The 20,583-nt window shown below is 32.6% G+C and overlaps 4 protein-coding genes across 6 annotated transcripts in view; 2 read left to right on the plus strand and 2 right to left on the minus strand.

The window, feature by feature from the left end:
- The first annotated feature begins 431 nt into the window (after positions 1 to 431).
- On the plus strand, positions 432 to 4,667 carry LOC133190477 (glycoprotein-N-acetylgalactosamine 3-beta-galactosyltransferase 1-like). Of its 2 annotated transcripts, XM_061326134.1 has the most exons (5): positions 432 to 820; positions 1,097 to 1,156; positions 2,125 to 2,789; positions 3,985 to 4,151; positions 4,445 to 4,667. In XM_061326134.1, exons 1-4 carry the CDS (start codon positions 712 to 714, stop codon positions 4,141 to 4,143), a joined length of 993 nt encoding a protein of 330 aa, XP_061182118.1. In that variant the 5' UTR covers positions 432 to 711; the 3' UTR covers positions 4,144 to 4,151; positions 4,445 to 4,667. The 2 variants fall into 2 exon arrangements, with proteins under 2 accessions (XP_061182118.1, XP_061182117.1); XM_061326133.1 differs by having other exon boundaries at positions 3,985 to 4,667.
- Positions 4,668 to 5,355: 688 nt separating this feature from the next.
- LOC133190485 (uncharacterized) lies at positions 5,356 to 9,425 on the minus strand. Its single transcript, XM_061326144.1, has 3 exons — positions 9,274 to 9,425; positions 8,687 to 8,827; positions 5,356 to 6,819 (listed from the first exon to the last, which is right to left on the minus strand). The coding sequence occupies exons 1-3, from the start codon at positions 9,344 to 9,346 to the stop codon at positions 6,611 to 6,613; spliced, it is 423 nt and encodes a 140-aa protein (XP_061182128.1). The 5' UTR covers positions 9,347 to 9,425; the 3' UTR covers positions 5,356 to 6,610.
- Positions 9,426 to 13,964: 4,539 nt separating this feature from the next.
- Positions 13,965 to 19,263, minus strand: LOC133190484 (uncharacterized). The gene is made up of 2 exons (XM_061326143.1): positions 19,180 to 19,263; positions 13,965 to 16,007 (listed from the first exon to the last, which is right to left on the minus strand). Exon 2 carries the CDS (start codon positions 16,003 to 16,005, stop codon positions 15,514 to 15,516), a length of 492 nt encoding a protein of 163 aa, XP_061182127.1. The 5' UTR covers positions 16,006 to 16,007; positions 19,180 to 19,263; the 3' UTR covers positions 13,965 to 15,513.
- Positions 19,264 to 19,489: 226 nt separating this feature from the next.
- Positions 19,490 to 20,583, plus strand: part of LOC133190462 (spindle assembly abnormal protein 6 homolog) — a 281,161-nt gene continuing 280,067 nt past the window's right edge. For both annotated transcript variants that reach the window (XM_061326116.1, XM_061326115.1), the window contains exon 1: positions 19,490 to 19,726. In XM_061326116.1, the coding sequence (XP_061182100.1) occupies positions 19,662 to 19,726 (65 nt within the window). In that variant the 5' untranslated portion in view covers positions 19,490 to 19,661. The remainder of the gene's footprint in view (positions 19,727 to 20,583) is intronic.

Genomic DNA, 20,583 nt, shown 5'->3' on the forward strand with positions numbered 1-20,583 from the left:
GGGCTTTCTTTTTTCACAGGTATATTCCTTGAGACAAGACCATACTTTGGGTACCAACATATTTGGTTTGCATTTGAGAAAGTTTAACCTTCGCTTTAGTTGCCATACGGGCGCATCAGTGTTTCACAAACACATCTTGTTTTTTATTATTAATTTCGCCGTTTGTGTTACATAAATTATGTGATGAAAGGAATAATCATAGCTATATAATTGTTTAATAATTTATTATCAACAAATATATTTGATTCTCTAATTAGCCTAGACGATCAAACCAGACTTTCCTTTATACTAAATAGGCGTAGCATCGTTAAGTTGTGGTTTGGGTTTACCTGTCCGTGACTTTAATTATTAACAATAATTCCTGTCAGATAATCAAGTCAAATATACTAGAGGTAAGATATGAAGATACATTTGTATGCAAGATCTTTTCTGTACTGCCAGGGATATGGTGCGCGGTTTTTTTATTCCCTGGATACTGAGAGTTGTAAGAAATGACAAGCATGGTGCGAAGAACCTTTTTTCTCCAGCTTGCACGTCTTTGTATTCGTTTCTAGAATCGTGAAATAAACTGCAAAATGTGAGAAGATGTGTGAAGGAAGAAATTGATAATTAAAGTATCCTTTCTTTGAATTCAAAGGAAAAATATACATTTGAAAGTAGCACAAGTCTGCGACTAACAGATTTTTTTTTTCGCTCGCTGGAGTCTGAACAATGCTACATGTTGTGACGAGACGATATCAGAGGAGTTTGTTTGTCGGAGTATGTTTTACCTTTTGCTTTTGTATATTGTTTTTGGATAAGTATTCCAGACTTGTTAAAGGTAAGTGTCGTATGGTAAAAGTCGGAACAAAATAACCAATCGTATATGATTAAAAAACTGTCGATGATTTGGCGGGTAACTTGGCGTATGGTAATGAAGAATAAATTTGTAAAATACTCGTGTATGACATCTCCAATTTACCACTCGATAAATAGTTTAAGGTGTTTTGAATCTGTTATACAACTGGAAAAAAATTGTCGGGTAATAAATTGAGATTGTTTTTGAGATGTTGATATTTAGAACATGTACAAATATTCAAATTTATTTACATAACAGATGCGGAATATGAATTTGACATTAGTGGAAGAGTTGAAATTGACCACTTCAGACATTCAGGTAGCTATTCTACATCTTTTATTTTTTTATGATAAATTATTTTCAAAAAAATTTTATGACATTTTTTAAAACATGATTGAAATTATAATGGCATGCATGTTTCTTTTTTTTTTTTTTAAATAAGAGACGCTAATTTATGAATGTGATCGTGGCTTGCGATGGCGAACGAAATTGCATGCAGTACGTACACAATAATTCCCATTGCATCAGTATGAAATTCACTGCACGTGTTGGACATAAATTTACTGAGTTAATTCTACTTAAACTCCATGACCAATGCATCTTATTTTTCTTCGGCTGTGCATCATAATTAGCTTAATTAACTGGTCTACACAAAAATGATGTCCGTTTGTCATATATATTTTGTGTTAAGAAACACATCGAAATAGAAAAAATCGTGAAACATCTCAGAAAGTTTTTTTTATGACTAAGCAAGAAATATTTATAATTATGAACATCGAAATTTTGGCACTGCATAATAATTTGTTTTATTAAGTTGACTTCTAAGAGGATACTACTTTGTATTGCGAAGCACACCGCCAGAAATGACTATCCTACATACGTGTAGAAACAAACATGAGGCTTTAAAATGCTTATGAATTATTGAAATACATGGAAAGATGTTATACAAAAAAATTACATTTCTGAAAAATCAAGATTTAATTGAAAAAAAAAACACATAAAAGACGTGAATATCATAAAGAAATATAAATGAAAAAATATACTCTGCAAAGGAATGAAATGACTGAATATCGTCAAGTCCATACTGCTTGCAATAAAGTATTTCAGCCGTTTTACCAGCATTACGATTTTGTGGGTTAAAAAAAAGTATGTATGGCCTTGTGTGGTTTCTTCTTCTATATATGAATTCTCTTCTAACACTGCAAATAAAATTATTTATCACATGATACTATGATTACATATACTCTTCTAAACAAGTTCATAGCTTATGGAATCTTAATTAACAGATGTCAATGAAGTCATAGCCCGTGGGTTATCGAAGAAAGTCCGTATTTTATGTTGGATCATGACGTCACCAAAAAATTTGGATGGGAAAGCAACAGCGGTGAAAAATACTTGGGCAAAGCGCTGTAATAAAGCATTGTTCTTCAGCAGTGAAACAAACGCTTCCTTTCCAACCATCGGCCTCAATACAACGGAAGGACGGCAACATTTGACGGCAAAGACGATACAAGCGTTTCGCTACTGTTACGAACATTACGGGAATCAGTTTGACTGGTTTCTCAAAGCAGACGATGATACTTACATGATCGTAGAAAATCTACGATATTTTCTTTCTCACCACGATCCAAATAATTTGCAATATTTTGGACACAAGTTCAAAGTGATCGTGGAACAGGGGTATTTCAGCGGAGGGGCGGGCTACATTTTAAGTAGGAATGCATTAGAAAAATTTGTGACTGAGGGTCTTTCAGATTCTGCGAAATGTAGACAAGATGGTGGGGCAGAAGACGCAGAAATTGGTAAATGCATGCAACATCTGGGCATCAAGGCAGGAGATTCGCTGGATATTTATGGCAAGGAGACTTTTCATCCGTTTAACCCGAGTGCACATTTAAGGGGTCTATATCCCCAATGGTTTTACAACAATGCAGCCAGTTACCCCAAAAAGGTAAAACTTAAAAGTATTTTAATTTCAATCGTCTGTTAAAAGGAGCTAATCAAAAGTGATGATGTTGGTTCTGGAAGTGCATATTATAAGCTTCACATTGCATTTTTTTTAAAAAAAACATTTGAAACTTTGTAGCAATATTTTCTGCACTTTGAAATTTGCTATGAGGTGTACTATTGCATTGTTACTGCCATGCGTGCTGTAAAGTTTGTCTCTACTACCACCCGGTAAACTCAAAACTTTCAAGTATATTTTCATTTTAATGTATATTATTTAATTAATTATTGAATTGAAAGGTAATAATTAATGAAAGTGATATACTTGGATAGAATAAAAATATACTTGAAAGGTTCTGAATTTACCGGGTGACATTAAATACGAAATTTACAACAAATTGCCATGATGAAAAATTTGTATTTATTGCCAACCGGTAAAATTTAAAAAATTACAACACGACAGTATATTTTTGTTGACTTTTTTCCTAGATGTCTTGTTATTGCAAATGGATATTAAACATATGCAAATACTTCATTTGGAAGGCATTAAAAAGATCAAAAGTCGACTTTTTTCCACATTTGTCTGATTTATTAATTTAGTTTAAATATATTCATGTTTAGACAAACAAAATCGTTCACCAATTTCGTATTTACGTATGTAAATGTATATATTTACAAGGTGGTCTAACATCTTCACCAAAATTGATGTTTTTTAATGAGAAAGGATATATGACATTGTCCTTGTTTTTGAAACTGTCAAGATTGGGACCTTAATTAAATTATGAAAAAGTTTTCTCGAAGTGCAATATCAACAGTCTCGTTTAAAGTCATCATTTTGCAAGTTCTATGGTCGATACAATGACCTTGTCAGCAATCTATCATTAAGTCACTGAAATGCTGACTGATGCTTTCATACTAATTATTAGGCCATTATTTACACTTTGAATTGTCTACGAATTTTTCCGTTTTTCTCGAACATGACAAGGAGCACACGGCGGGTGTGACGGGTCGGCAGGGGATGGTCACTCATCCATGGCACCTGATCCTACCTCTGATGTTTCAGAGGTCCGTGTTTGCTCTGCTCCTGATTTGTATTGTTTGAATGGACTTTTGAGCTTGAATAATGTTCGTTTTCTCCATATTTCTTTGTATATTTTCGTAACTTTGAAATCAAAATTTAATGCATTATTTCATTATAGGGTCTTGAATGCTGTAGTGACTACAGTATATCCTTCCATTACATGTCGCCTCCAGACATGTACGTAATGGATTACCTGATCTACCACTTACGTCCGTACGGAATCATACAGGACGTACGTAAAACACGCTTATTCAACAAAGAGGCCAGTTTTAAATAGTTTTGCAGGTATTATTTTTGTAAATATTTTGTTAAAACACAGAGAACAAAAGTTGTGCAGAACCACAAGATCTTGCAAATGAATTCATCAAAAAGGGGCTGGCCTCTACAGCTAGGGATCTAGAGGGACCGAGTGTATATTTTCCCGATATAAAACTGGCGAATACTGGTTTCGAATAGGATTATATATAATTGCTTCTTTTTTCATGATTCTTTCACTAAAATCAACAACATGATAGGAAATTTTTGGTGACTGGGGATATTTGATAGTATTTTGGACGAGTGGACAATTTTATTTTTAGATATGAAAGAAGACATCATTCCTTCTATAATTCTGTGTGATCGTATCAACATTGCCGTATCATACATTTGAGAATAGTTGAAAAAGAAATACTTTTTCATGTTCATACAGTTTAAAGATATTATAAACTCTTATCATACATTTTTATACTTTTTACTGTTGTTTTTGTTTCCAACATGCTGTTAATTTTTTTTCTTGTTTACAATAAAATCTTTTTCAAAGTCTATTGCCTTTTTAATTTAAAGTTTGATAATCTAACAGCAGTCTGTATTAATTCTGGACTTATCATTTAAATTTTAAATTAACCTGGTGGCAGTAAATTCTTTACAACATTGCAATTTTTTTTATTTACTACAACCCTGTCAATTTAAATCTATAACATGACAGTATCTAGTACAAGTATTTTTGCTCAAATATCATGTTGTAAATTTTTAATTTACTGGGTGTAGGTAAATATAAAATTTACAACTTTTGTATTTAGGAGGTAAATACAAAGTAAATACAAATACCTAGTAAATTCAAAATTTATAATATAATACAAAACTCCTGGATTTTCGCGTTTTGACTTAAGTCACTAGATGGGAAATAAGAGCTTTCCGTCATACCTGTATTTGCAACAATCCATAAAACCAAATACTTTACATATATAGCATGAAATTCAGAAGTCCTTCAATTGCATTCATAGAAATAAACAAATGGTGATGGTATCAAAACCAGACATTATTTATCGCAAAAAAAAAAGTGCTCAAAACTTATAAAATACTATCCCTGAAACAAAGATGTAAAAAAAAAAATTCAAAAGAGGAGTCAGATGGCCTTTGTGTCTAGCATTGCTTTTAAATCATATTCTTCACGAATAATTCTTTTAAAAATTAAAATAAATGTCAGTTCATCATAAATCTAACAACCACATGATGTTTTGTGACAATTTTATTTGTTGTCTCCTGTCGCAGCTTGTAACGTTGATAAAAAATGATGACAATTTGTTGATTTCTTAGTGTTTTTACGTAGTAAATACAAATGACTGAGAAAAAAAAATTGAGCTACATTATACAATGGTACATGTATTATACATTTTATTTAATTAAACACACTTAAAATGCAAAATTGCTTTGTAAAAATGCGTATATCCTGAAAATCACAAACTCAAAGAAACATTAGGAAACCTCTTGTGGTTTTCTGTCGTACATGAAAGTGACCATTTTTAGAGAATGTCAAAGATTAGAGCGATTGTTTTTATTATTCAAGCAATCGAATTAATATGAGATTGTAAGGCACAGTTTACTTGTTTGATAAGTTTTGTCTAGTTTAAAGTTTTGTTGAGTTTTTTCCCCTTCTAAGTGAGGAACCAATGGGTAGCGTCACTAGCGTATTTGATATATTTCGTGTGTAGACACGTACTACAAACCCTAAATTTTCTAAATCTGATTTTTTTTTTTAGTTTAATGCACCAATAAATCAAAATTTTCATTGAACAACTATTATCTCATAAAATTTGAATCAAAAATAAATTCTGATGATGCAAAACAAAGGTAATGTACAGAACACATGTTAGTATGTTTTCTTAAAAAAATAAAGTCTAAGTCTTTTTTTCTTTTTATACATTGATGAAATAAAATGCTTCTACAATTGTATGCTTATTTAAGGTAAAGTGTCTTTAAACTTAAACACATCTTTCACGTTAATCAAAATTTAAGTGACCACCTAAGAGTGTGTAAATGTGGAAGATCACGATAAAAATGTATAAAAATGTGAGTTATTGAGGGAATCAAAACACAACATCAATCCATTATGTTTAATTTGCATCACAAATTAAACATACTAAGTACTGTAAATCACGTTTCTTCCGCGAGAACTTTTTTGCGTGATTTTGCAAGACTGTCGACAAGTAAATTATATGTCGCAAAATTAAAAAAAAAAAGATCTTACAACTAATCGTATACAGAAGATGATATATGTACACGAAATAATGTTTGATATCTTGCAAATAAATTTGTTTGTTCCAAAGAAACATTAAAAACTCTCACGAAATATTACTGAATTACAGTATAGCAAATGTTCATATATGCTTTTATATTTAGAAGCATGCGCACATCATAGAAATCATTTGTACAGAAGGGACATCTTTTGTTCTAAAATTACTAATGCTTAAAATGAAAAATTCTCTCTATAAAACCATACACAATAAAAATCCTATTGCGAAGTAGAAGACTGTTGCTATGGAAAGTGTCGTGTGCGGCGCTGAATTACACCCGTTGCCTTCACACTCACAGTAAAACATTTTGATCTTGTAGGTACCCGCTCTCTCGAAACAACCGAGTTCAGTATGGTTTGCTATGGCACACTGGCGTATAATTCTTACTTCATCCTTGTCAACTAAAAAAAAAAATTAACAGTATCCCAACTGAAACATTGTGGAACCTAAATCGTTTCTAACATGCCCTATATTTCACCCTTGCATTTCTCCAAAAATGATTATCAAAATGCATCAATATAGTATTTTGTCCTCCATTTTCTAGCGGAAAACACTTCTAAATTAATATTAAAACTGGATCTTTTTCTCTGACCAATGAAAATGGTGACCATTACGAACATTGATCAATGCCATATATCCTATAAAACTTTGAACATCAGAGATGGAATCAAGTACCTAACAAAAGTAAACCTTCCTTGCTGTGGACCCTCTGTATTGAGATCAAGGAAAATTTGTTTGTTTGATTGATTGATTGATTGATTGATTGTGCGTTGTTGTTTAAAAAGAACGGCCCAATAATAAGTATGAAATTTGTCAGTCAAAATTTGACGTAACTAAAAGTTGTATTTGCAAAAAAGTCATTATATAACTACCATAGTAATTACTGTCATAGAATAGTAGTTACTACCATAGAATTTGCGAGATACTGGCCTTAAACAATACTGTTGAAACCCCTGTAGCATCAACTTATTATATTGAAACCCCTGTAGTATCAACTTATTATATATTTGTCAGTAGCCTGCTTCGATTTTAATTTTAAAACTGACCGTGCACAGAACATGATCTTGCGTACCGAATCAGTTATGAGACAACACACAATAAACAGGTGGAGGCGCAAAATTGCTACATAAATACAGGAAGTTAAATTGGTTCTTCGGATGAGACCACATAAACAGATATCCCGTGTCGCATAAAAAAGATCCCGCACTACTCAATGGTCAAAAGTACCAAAGACATATCTAAATTTGTAGCCTTCCATCGGCAATGTGGAGACCCAATATGAGTGAACAATTATCTCAGAATGAAAGCAAATCAAACAAACATCCGATGGAAAATGTAAAGTCCTTGTGTCATTTACAACATTCTAAATATCAACAGGCAAAGTGTGGTGCCTTTAAATTCCATTTCAAACGGATAAAGCGAATCTACATATAAATAAAGATGAATATCTCGATTGATAAAAACAAATCGTTGATATCAATGCATCTAAATGTCATCTAAATTTTGAATTTATGTGGCAGTAAATACAACCGATAAATGTCAAAATTACAACATGACATTAATGTCGAATTGAAGTCCACCGCTAGATTGTTTTCTAAAATTCTTTTCATACAGATATTATTTAATAAATTCTGCTTCATAAGAATACAAAACAGGTCGGCTTAGAAAGGAGCACAATTTATGCCCATGGAAATTCAAAATTTGTTGGAAGACCTGGTTTTCAAAGACTCCACAGATATTGTATATGAGGAACTCCAGAATCTTTTTAGTATAAACTCCAGAGTACATGTCACGATGTGTGTGGAATATGTAGCAGATGACTATTTACAAGATATGAAAATTTTGACTTTCAATTTTTTTTTGAAGAAGCACTTGTATATTTTGTCAAAAAGAGAAAATTTACGAGTTCCATTTTTATTTTAAAAAAATAGTTTTCAATGATGTTCTTCATTTTTTTTTTTTTTTTTTGAGGAATAGTTGTACATATGCTGATGATGTTGGGAAAAAAATGTGATTTCAAATGTTGGGGTTTTGAGAATTCATATTTAATTTACGCCACAGTGGGGCATTTCTTGAATGTGTTGTAGCAAAGAAAGTCAAAAGTTTACAAAAAATAATTTCAGCATGCCAGACAAATACCAACATTTTTGAAATGCCGAATGTCTCATATTTTACTAGCCTTGCGAAATATAGTAAATTTCCGGATGTTTAACCATCACCCATTGATAGAGATTAACATGATTCACAGAGTAGGAAACAGTATCTTACCCTCTTGTTGTATCTTTCTACATCTATAGCTTTCTGATGAGCAGTTTTTATAATATTGTGGATTCGACATAAGTGACCCAGGCGAGTCCTTGCACTGCGCTGTGTATAGCGAGTTGCATTCAAAGCATTCAATGGCGCTTGCTGCAAATACACAAAAATTACTGAATATAATTTCATTATTGCATTCATTTATTTAAATTACATTTGTCATTTTTGGTCATTTTTGTTATAACTTTATCTTGTTGTTGGGATAAAATTCTTTTGTGTTGAAGACAAAAACTTAAAAAGATTCCCATGAGAACAATCATGACTGCAATAATATAAATGAGTGTTCAAAGTGAATATTCGTATTATTGTCGACATCACAGAATAGAAAATAACATTAAGTTGGATTAAGTTCTTTGTCTCATCCTTGGATAAAAATCGATTTCCCCCTAATCCTCATTTCCGACACATTGTATCCTTCACAGAGGTCGTGCAATGCACGTGCTTCATATTTAGGCAGTATGTACAAAGAATGGACATTAAATGTTTCACCCTGAATAATATATTCTTCCGTAACTGTGATAAATGTAAAATGTACTCACTTTTTTGGAGTAAGAACGTCAGACATAAAGTCACTAAAGCAATTAAGAAAAGCTGCATATTCTTGACGTCCATTTTGTAAGTTAATACGAAAACTGCTTACGAATGTTGTGAGATGCTTCTCGCTGTATGGATTGCGTTTCCGCATCAGCGTCAAAAGGGGGTCTCAAGGGGGATTTTGAGGAGCGATTGCTATGTTTCCGCCGGGATAAAAATATTGATATTGTGAATAACTTTTCACATAAACATCATAATGATACATATTTAAGAAATAAGGTATCATTTTTAAACTTTTATCAGGATGTAAATACATGTATGGGTTGGTCATGTGATCAAAGCCCATATAGCCCAAAGGGCTGAAAGCGAAGGATACAATGGGAAAATGTGAGAAAAGTAACAATGTTGCCTTTCACTGCATATACCAAAATCTGGATGCACACACAGATTATATTCCATTCATATCAATATCGTATCAGTTTATTGGAAATACATTTATTGAATGCAAGCTTATCTTCAAAGCAGGAGTGGATCTAGGGATCCCCCCCCCCGGGAAATGATATATATATATATATATAATTAGTATAATTGGTTTATAAATATAAGTCTAACCACTGATGAGGAAAACACATCGATGATTTTTCATGATTAAAATGGACAATGCAACCCTAGTCAAGACTGCTAGGAAAAAACAACGAAAGAATCCCCCCCCCCCCTCCCGGAAAAAAGAAAAAAAATTCGTGTAACTCACACCTCCTACAAATCTAAGGATTTTTTTTTATTGACTCATTTTTCTTTTGTTCCTTTATAACAAATGTGGCATTTATATTTTCATGTCCACATTTGAGTGAAACCCAATTCGACTTTTTGCCCCCCCCCCCCCCGCTTTCGCGAAAGCGAGGGGACATTAATTCTCATTCGTCTGTCTGTCAGTCTGTCCGTCTGTCAGTCTTTTCGTCTGTCAGTCTGTCTGTCACAAAAACTTTAACCTTGGTCATAACTTTTGAATGAGAAAAGATAGCGCTTTCATATTTTACATGTCATTACCTGTGACAAGACCTTTCCAAATTAAATATACTAATCAATGATTTTTGACCCCGTGACCTTGACCTTGAAGTTTGGCCTACTTTTCAAAAATTTTAACATTACCTGTGACAAGACCTTTCCAAACGTACTACGGTTTTTGACCCCTTAAACCCGTGATCTACTTTTCGAAATATTTATCTTTGCTTATAACTTTTGATTGAGAATAGATAGGGCTTTCACATTTGCAGGGTTCGAAATTCACTATATACAACTCGCAAAACGCGAGTTAGAATTCTGAAATTGCAAGTTAAAAATTAGGTAACTCGCGAAAACTTGCGAGTTGATTTTTTTTGCATTGAAACTGTAGCAAAATTATATAATATGACAACACACAATGCTTTTGATTTAAATCACTAATTTAAATAAAAGTCACCCTGTAGCTGTATTTTGTGTATTGTACAGTAGTTACTTTTTCCCTAAGTTACATGTATTTAATTTATATATATTTAACTTTATATGAAAATTGCGAGTAGTCTTATAAAATTGCGAGTTCACTTTCTTGGTACTCGCAATTATTTGCGAGTTGTAATTTTAGGGAGTTTCTAACCCTGCATTTGACATGTGCATTACCAGTGAGAAGGTGTTTCTGAGCATGCTATGATTTTTGACCCCTTGACCTTCATGTTTGACCTAATTTTCAAAAATTTTAACTTCGGTGATTACTTTTGAATGACATAGGATAGGGCTTTCATATTTGACAAGTGCATTTCCTGTGTCAAAATGTTTCCGAATATACTATGATATTTGACCCCCGTGACCTTGACCTTCAAGTATGACCTATTTTTCAAACATTTCAGCAATGTTGCTAACTTTTGAAGGAGCGAAGGTGGGGCAATCTTATTTGACATGTGCATTACCTGTGATAAGCATTTCCAAATGTACTTTGATTTTTAATCCCTTGACCTTGTAGTTTGACCTACTTTTCAAAAATTTTAACTTTGCTGCTGATAACTTTTGATTGAGAGAAGATATGGGATTTACAATTGACATGTGCATTACCTGTTTCAAGACCTTTCCGATTGTATACTCTGGATTTTGATATTTTTTTCACACGTGCATTACTTGTGACAAGACCTTTCGGATTTTATTATGATATTTGACCTCATGACCTTGATCTTGAAGTTTGATATAGTTTTGAGAAGCTATAATCTTTGCCATAACTGTTATTAATTCAATAATTTATATCTTTTTTTGTATAATGCACAGTCAAGTCAGGACACACACTCAAGACAGTTACAATATGCCATAATTAATGACATCCCATCCACTAAGACATGGAAAGCGGGGGACCACAATTCTTTAAATTTACTTGTTCAAATAGATTGTTAGAATTTTTAAATAATGTTGCTTCTACTACATAATTTATTTTTAGCTCACATGACCCGAAGGCTCAAGTAGGCTTTTCTGATCGAAATTTGTTCGTTGTCTGTCGTTGTAGTTGTCCTCGTCGGCGTCGTAAACTTTTCACATTTTCATCCTCTCTAGAACTACTGGGCCAATTTCAATCAAACTTGGCACAGAGTATCCTTGGGTAAAGGGACTCATGTTTATTCTAATGAAGGGCCACACCCTCTTCCAAGGGGAGATAATTAAGATATTGTGAAAATTGGGTGGGTCATTCAAAAATCTTTTTCTCAAAAACCACTGTGCCAGAAAAGATGAAACTAAAGTGAAAGCTTTCTGGGGTAGTGTAGATTTAAATTTGTTCAAATCATGACCTCCGCGGGGTAGGGTGGAATCACTATGGGCAATCAAAGTTTTACATAGGAATACACAGGGAAAAAAATCAAAATTCTTTTCTCAAGAACAGCAAAGTCATGATTAGTCATATTTATATGGAAACATCCTCAGGTAGTGTAGATTCAAGTTTGTTTAAATCATGTTCCCTGGGGGTCGGGTGGGGCAACTATGGGCAATCAAAATTTTACATGGAATATATAGAAAAAAATTTCCTCTAGGGAGCAGCAAATCCATGATTAGTCATATTTATACGAAAGCATCCTCAGGAACAGTACTATAGATTCAAATGTTTGAATCATGACCCCCTGGAGTAGGGTGGGGCCACAACAGGGGATCAAAGTTTTTACATAAGAATAATCTTTTAAAGTCTTCTTCTCAAAAATAGCAAAGCCATGGTTAGTTATATTTATACAGAAGCATCTTCAGGTAGGGTATATTCAAGTTTGTTCAAATCATACCCCCCCCCCCCCCTTATTGGGGTCCACAATGGCCAGTCAATTTTTTTTATAAGAATATATAGATATAATCTTTTAAAATCGTCTTAAGAACAGCAAAGCCATGATTAGTCATATTTATATGGAAACATCCTCAGGTAGTGTAGATTTAAGTTTGTTAAAAGCATGATGCATGGGGTAGGGTGGGTCTACAATATTTTATCTTAATTTTACATACGGAAAAAATCTGCTGATAGAGATCGGAACAGCCACACATGTAGTAACTCAGGTGAGCTTTGTGGCCCATGGGCCTCTTGTCACAGTTTTATATTTATTGTGACCCATGGGCCTCTTGTCAAAGTTTTATATTTCTAAAAATGTGCATAACTCCCTACCCTATCAACACCAAATAAGGATTTTCTAAATTGGAGGTCAATACCATTAGATCTCTCCTTAATGTCTGACAAATAAAATTTAATTCTAATTGGAGGATCAATGATTCCTCACTGCAACCCTGTCTGCATTATACTGTTCCTGGGATTCTGTGTCAAATATAAAGACCCACTGCCAAGATGAAAAAGTCTGAATCTTAGATGCAATGTAGTTGTGGAAAGACATACTAATGTCAGAAGCCTCCCCTCCCTTCCCCCTATCACTGTAGAAAAATGAAACATCACATGGAAATATACCTCAACCAAATAAGACTACCTGACCAGTACAGGTATTTGATCACATGATTTACCCAGGTCATTATACATCATTGATACTAGGTTTCTTGTATGGGATGAATGGGGCACTACCAATTCTTAAGTTTTTCTACTTATGCCATTAATTTATCAGCATTTTATATAATAAAGCTTACTGATATTGTCAATGTTTTGTCTTAAAAACAGGAAAAGTTTGGTACATCCTTTCTTTACATCCAAGGTAAGTAAATACCTTTTACTAAATGTAAAAAGAAGACAAGTTTGTCAAAATTAATCAGGCACTTTATTTGAAATTAAAATTCAAAAAGCTGATAATCTAGCAAGATAAACTTTGGCAAAAAGCAATAACATCAATTTATTTTACATCAAACCCTTATTTTAAAGTGTGTTTGATCTTAAACTCAAAATATGGCAAGAAAAAAAAGCATCTAAACAAACCAACAGAAAAACAATAAAGCAAAAAAATCTCAAAATGCAAACACAAAAACATATTTACAAATTAATCATCTGTCTGATATATGAAGCGAGGCCAAACTTTTGCCTTTATGACAATAATGCAAAGGCCTCTCTGTCCTCATATAACTCACTACACTTCAAATATAGAGCTGATGACAAAATAAATATTAAATCTGATAAAATCTATGTACAGGGGGTCAGTCAGGCACTGGCCATTTTTGGCTGTTAATATCTCACTTAAGAAGTCTTTTTTTTTTTTTTTTTTTTTAAAAAAAAAGAAGACATTCTTTAATTTTCTCTTTTCTGCACTGAAAACAAAAATTTACAAGCAAACATTGCTTGGGTAAACAAATGATGAACACAATGTATCATGTGAAAGTGGTCATAAGGCAGTCTGATGATTTTTTGAACACAAAATATTGGCAGTGAATATAAAGCATTAAAATGTGCATGCTTAAAAATGGGGCTTGTAAATTAGCAAATAGTATGAAAATATAACATGTGTATAAAGCTTCTAAAATTTTCAGTTTCATCTTCATGATTCTATTTAATGGATGTAATTAGCATATGAAAAAAGACTAAACTAAACAGAGAAAACATGAAAAAATATTTGAACACTTGATTACATGAGTAATAATTATGCCATCATTATGGTAATTCTGAGGAACTGAAATGCTATTACATTAAACTTGTATCAAAAAAAGATTGTACATGCACTTATATACTGACCAAAATGATATATTAAAGCACTCTATCATGTCTATTTCAATCAAAACCCTGCATTTTTTAATTAAAATATGTGAACATGATGAATAAAAAATAAAAATAATTCAAAATAATTCTTGTTTTTACATTTGTTCAGAAGTAACAGGTAACTAGAATATAGTAGTCCTACTATTCAACCGAGCTTGTAAATAAATAACTTGTAGTTTTGAAAAAAAAAAATTTAACTTCTAAAATGACAGAAAAAAAACCCCTTCAAACATTGTGATTTTTTTTTAATGATTATTAAACAATGAATGATAATAACTTCAGAAAATGTAATGCAATGCTCACCAGAGACACACTGCTCTTCTGGAAGAATTTTATTTACTTATCTCCTTTCTTTTTTTTCTTCCTTTTTTAAAGGCCACTGTGGTATTATTCTGCAGTTCAAATTGTCTCAAACTTAAGCAAACCTAAATGTACACATGATAAATTTGAAGAGTGTCCAGTATTACAGCTCACAACTCACAAGGTCAAATTTTCTCTTAGAAGGCCATGTAGCTTCAACTATTTTGAATCCAATCCACATAAACCAGTAGAAAAATCTGTAAAAGTCTTGTTCTCTAGAAAAGGATATACCCACTATTATGGTCCAGTTCTAATCCCAAGGGTCAGGGTAAATTGAATCTACATCACATATCTCTTAGGAAAGCTTTCATCTACAGTCATTTCTAGATGGGTAGTTTTAAAAAAGAACAATATTCCAAATTCTGAATTATCATCTTTCAAAGTGCAAAATAGAAATTTATAGCTTCTTCGTCACTTAAGTGTGCTTTGTGCAAATTCTGTTTGAAGTTGGATTAGTATTTATGGCAAAGACACTGAAATACGTAAAAAGTGAAAAGTATAATATATTTAAAACACATCAAAATTGTATCAAAGACATTCATTTCAGCACACACAAATAAAAAAATCCTAGCATTCCTTAACCTTGTTCACTCTGCAAATGAAAACAAAAATACTAATGAAACCAAAAAAAATGTTCCAGATAATGATTTATATGTTGAGCATTCACAGATTCACTGAAGCATGGGTAAGTAAGGGCATGACTTGTTCTTCACTCAGATACTTTCTTAAGCATTAATTTTTCTTCGTCAGAAATGCTGCTTTGACTGGACATGATCTCATCGTCATCTTCATCTATACTCATCTGAGAATTCTGTGAATTCGAATTTTCATCTGGGAGACATTCATCACCATCTTGACACAATTCAATACTGGGCAGCAACTTAGCTAGGTCAATTCGACCTATTTCTTTCAAATGGGATTCCAGGAGACTTGTGTTTTCTTGAGACACCAAATGTCTACCGAGAAGGACTCGTAATAATTCCTGAGGATTTTTAAGATTATCAAGAGTCTGTTTTTTCAGCAGGTTCTCAGACTGTAAGATTAGTTTGAGGGTGGAAAAATCCTCAACTGTAAGTTGTTGACTTATCATTTTCAGACTTCTGGAGAATGGGCTTATTGATGCATGAGTTGAAGGTCCTGGTGAGTGTACAGAAACAACTTCAGCCATTCTGCTAGTACTATGAGCCATTACATGGAGCATTCCTGAAAAGTATAAATATTTCTATTATACATCGATACATTCAACATCTTTACAATAAAAAATTTGATTGTAAAATAATCTACACTTTCTTTAAAATCCAGACCACTTTGTCTATACATCCATCATAAAATTATTTCTGGGCTAGAACTCTAAAACTCGTCTTTGAAATGTATGTTCTTACCCATGAACAAAATTATGACTTATAATGTCATTAACTAACTTAAGGAAATGAGATCTTTAAAATAATTTTCCTACCTCAGGCTATGTTTATTAAATCAAGACTGACCATGCAGGGAAAAAATCTTGAGATAAAGCCTGTTGACAGGGAACTTATTTATATTGAAAAGTAACTTATTTATGTATAAATAAATATGCAGCTTATTAATGCTATACTGGTGAAAGTGGTTGGGACTAGATTTCACTTGCCAGTAGGGGACTAGTATTGCTTATGCAATACTCATAATACTTGTTTTTATGTATGGCATGCAACCTATTTTTGTTGACATGCATGCAAGTTAAGAAATAATTTTAAATTTGCATGTTAACATAGTCATAAACTTGTCAACATGAGTAAGCTGAATATCAACATAAGTTGAACATCAAATCATAGGGGTCTCATCTTCTGAATTGTTCAAAATAAAATTTTCTTTAAGTCACTTTTAAAAGTTGTTTTTAAGAAGGACGTTGATGCATTTAGATGATTAATACCCTGTTTAAAACATGTCACACCTATATAAAAATACCATAAATCTACATGGGTACAAACTGGTTATCTTGGAAAAAACGCCCCCATCCACTCTGGCACCAGTTTCTGTACTCTATCCAATATATTTATTTTCTTTCATGGTATAATTCATTACAGCAATGATTTTCCAAAATGCTAATGTGCTTGTCAGTTCTCCCACATTTTTAATCAATAGTAAACAAATACATGTATGATTTTTCATCAATTTGAAAGTTCAGTTCTCCAAATCAACCTGTTTGCATGGTTGCATTGGTCTGAAACAAAGGGTAATAATTGTGGTACATGTAGAGGGTATTGTTGATAAAGCATGCTTGTATGGCATGGACCTGTGCACTGTGTAACCATTAACTTATATATTTATCCTGCAACTACCCCTTGCATTGACCTAATAAAGGTAACCTAATAAACCAAAGCTATATTCGGTCAATGCCCTAATAAAGCCTCGTGCAGGTATTCCAACGTTCTAAAAGCATTGTGACGTCATGAATATTGCAATGTTTACGCCATGGCGTCTTAGTTTCAACTGCAGAGATGTACCTATATCGGTTGAAAACAGCTCGTTTTGGAGGTCATGTAAAAATGTGTTGCAGGATAAACAAAATACATGGAGACTTGTCTTGAAATATAAGCGATATTTGGGCTCGGGTCGAAAACGTGATAGACCACGTTTTCTTACCCTCGCCCAAATATCGCTTATATTTCAAGACAGTAACTTACCATGTATTTTATATTTACCAGGTAATCAAAACAAGAGGCCATGGGCCACAATGCTCACCTGAGTTTCTATTGCCTTTCTTGATCTTCATCAACAGATTCTTTTTCCTATTTATTCTCATGTAAAACTTGATCACCAATTGTAGCCCCACCCTTTCCTCTTTCCTCTGGGGTCATGATTTGAATAAACTTGAATCTACACTACTTGAGAATGCTTCTTTATAAATACAACTAAACATGACTTTGCTGTTCTTGAGAATAAGATTTTTAAAGATTTTTTTCTATATATATTCATGTAAAACTTTGATTGCCCATCAAAGCCCCACCCTACCCCCGAGGGTCATGATTTGAACAAATTTCAATCTACACTTTCTGAGGATGTTTCCATATCAATCTAATTAAAATTAGACTTGTATTTTCGCTCCTCTACTATACGCTTCAGCGAAAATACAAGTCTAATTTTAATTAGATCATGTAGATTGCTTCCATATAAATATGACTGATCATGCCTTTGGTGTTCTTGAGAAAAAGATTTTCAAAGATTTTTTCTATACATACCCATATAATTTAATTCTCGTTGTAATGCGCCATTTGACTGGATAAAATATTTACTTTATATCGTATAAATTGTGTTGCCTACATCAGAATGACTTGTTTCAAAAACATATCAACCCACCTGATATTACATTTAAATTTTGTACAATTTGAGGTCATTTTTAAGGCCAATAATCTTATTTACTTACACTAAATGAATGAAAATTAAATTATAAGGAATGAATTTATTAGCTACCCAATTTATACAGTATAAACTGGGGGACAGTTTATTTTTTTTTCCAGGTGTCTTTTGTTTTTCCAGCCAATTCCAGGCATAGCTCATTTGCATTTTCACCTCAAATTCCGCTTGGTTTCCTCTTAGATTACAACTGGAACCTGTATATCTCCATACATATGTAGTGAGATAAACATCCTTCTCCAAGTACGCCTCTATTCCCACTATATTCGGGACAGAACATTTTATACAGGTATTTACTTGTAGGCGTAGGTGCCTTATAAGCCTATGATAATCAAATTGTGGCCAGCTACAATAATTTCCACCACCTTTTCTTGTTGACAATCTTTTTTCCCCAATAAAACTGGAAGCATTCACTTTCAGTAAACCTCTAGGTTTTCCTTATGGAACTATTACATACCCTTTGCAATTTTGTAAACTTCCATATTTCAGTCTGATTTGATGAGTTGAACCTCCAAATTAATGAAATAACCATTTTCTGTTGATTTGAATGTGTGATACATGTTGATTATCAGCATTTTGGGAAATAATCCCTGTGACAAATCGTACCATGAAAACAACACAAATTTGGAGGATAGAGTACAGAAACTGGCACTAAAGTGGGTGGATCATTTTCTTAAAGATGGTCAGTTTCTACCCTTGTAGAGTTTATGTTATATTGGTGAGGTGTTTTTTTAACTGGGTACTAATTGTCTAATGTCAACATCCTTCTTAAAACAACTTTTACACTAATGTAATACAACGTATTGTAAGACAGATGAATGAGATGATACATAAATATTGTTGGTTACAGGGTTAAGACTAAGAGTACTGCTAGCTGAACATGTCCTACCCGTATAACACTACAGGGTTATAAAAATAGTACATGATAATTGAAAATAAATAGTATATGAATCAATTGATTGATACATCTATAAATAAATACCTGTCAAAGAATGCACTGTGATACAAACTCTCTTTGAATAAGTCTTTCTTACAATCTTTTGAACTTCTCTGTTTGTTTTTTCACGTGCGTATCAAATTTAAGATCTGTATAAAAAATTTACAAAGCGGTATGTCTACAATACATCCAGTTCATCAGATTTTTAGTAAAAGAACTTAGAAAAATTATTAATAAAATATGTTTTTATTTTTAATTGTTGATAGAATGTTGATATGCATGTCTTAACCATATTAAATAGTTGCCTCAAAATACCGTTTTGTAAAAATATATTCCAAAAACTGCAATTAACGCGGGTTGCTTGAATGACCACAAACAAGTACAAACAAATCAGATTTAAACAGATCGCATTGGTAAATTTGCACTCTTTATATGCGCATGCCATATCCGATTTGTCAACAAAATATAGAAGTGATAAATAATGTGAGATCGATTTTCAAAAACTTTTTTGGACCGATTTAAACACAATGGCAGATGAATTGTACACTAAGAGGCTTCCGGTTTTGTTTAAGTCTCCAGATCGTGAGGACAGGTAAGATTGGAGTAAATAATTGTGATCTTCCAGAATTTGCTCTGCCATTTTTGATATCCACGAGCAATAAACCAAGAAATGAGAGTGACACACACTTTCCCCTTCAGGCTTCGGTAGAAACGAAATCACTGACCATGATGATAGAGCAGTCATCAATAATTCAATTTTCCTCTCTTTTTGTGATAACTACCGGAAAAATGTGATTTACATTATACATAGCATAATTCACAATGTCAACAGATGTAAAACAATCCTTGATAGTATGTCATTTACATGATTTATATACAAGTCACAAAGTATACTTACTTGGGTCCTCATGGTACTAACAGCATGTTCTTGGATTTCCCTTACATATATTCACATCAAAATTGGAAAAATCTTGAACTTTGAATTTCAAAATAGTTTGGTTTTTTTGCCATCCAAAAGGTAATTAACTTTCGTTTAACACTCTTTTGGGTGGCTACACCACTCTATTTGAAAGACTTATATAGAAAGTGTCAGATGTGGTTTTATTGGATATAAATGTTTCCCCGACTTTAAAAAGTTGATCTATTGAAGAATAAAAGGGGAAATTGGAAATAACATGTGATGTATAAATATATATCATATATAAATTGCAAAGATTTTTAGTTTTGTTTATGCCCACGTAGAACATTTCCAGCATTGGTTAAAAACGCCATCAAATGCATTGTACTTGTAATTACATATCTAACACCCTTGTTATTGTATAATATCTTTTGTACAAGTTAACTATTCAAGGTAAAAAGCTAAATTTTTATGACATTGACTTGACTGATTACGGTATTCTTCATTTATGAAGATTGTTTGAAAAAAAAAAAGCCAGTCTAGTATAGATA

This window comes from Saccostrea echinata, unplaced genomic scaffold (genome assembly GCF_033153115.1).
Source record: "Saccostrea echinata isolate AGI-Se365-2 ecotype Australia unplaced genomic scaffold, CSIRO_AGI_Sech_v1 ptg000022l, whole genome shotgun sequence".
In the NCBI taxonomy this organism is placed as follows: domain Eukaryota; kingdom Metazoa; phylum Mollusca; class Bivalvia; order Ostreida; family Ostreidae; genus Saccostrea; species Saccostrea echinata.

Excerpts from the sequence above, each read along its gene's own strand:
- LOC133190477 (XM_061326133.1), top strand. The coding sequence starts at position 712 with ATGCTACATGTTGTGACGAGACGATATCAGAGGAGTTTGTTTGTCGGA. Across the intron at positions 821-1,096 it reads GTATTCCAGACTTGTTAAAG|ATGCGGAATATGAATTTGAC; the intron begins GTAAGTGTCGTA and ends TTTACATAACAG. Across the intron at positions 2,790-3,984 it reads CAGCCAGTTACCCCAAAAAG|GGTCTTGAATGCTGTAGTGA; the intron begins GTAAAACTTAAA and ends ATTTCATTATAG.
- LOC133190485 (XM_061326144.1), bottom strand. The coding sequence starts at position 9,346 with ATGGACGTCAAGAATATGCAGCTTTTCTTAATTGCTTTAGTGACTTTA. Across the intron at positions 8,828-9,273 it reads GACGTTCTTACTCCAAAAAA|CAAGCGCCATTGAATGCTTT; the intron begins GTGAGTACATTT and ends GTGTATTTGCAG. Across the intron at positions 6,820-8,686 it reads TAGAAAGATACAACAAGAGG|TTGACAAGGATGAAGTAAGA; the intron begins GTAAGATACTGT and ends TTTTTTTTTTAG.
- LOC133190484 (XM_061326143.1), bottom strand. The coding sequence starts at position 16,005 with ATGCTCCATGTAATGGCTCATAGTACTAGCAGAATGGCTGAAGTTGTT.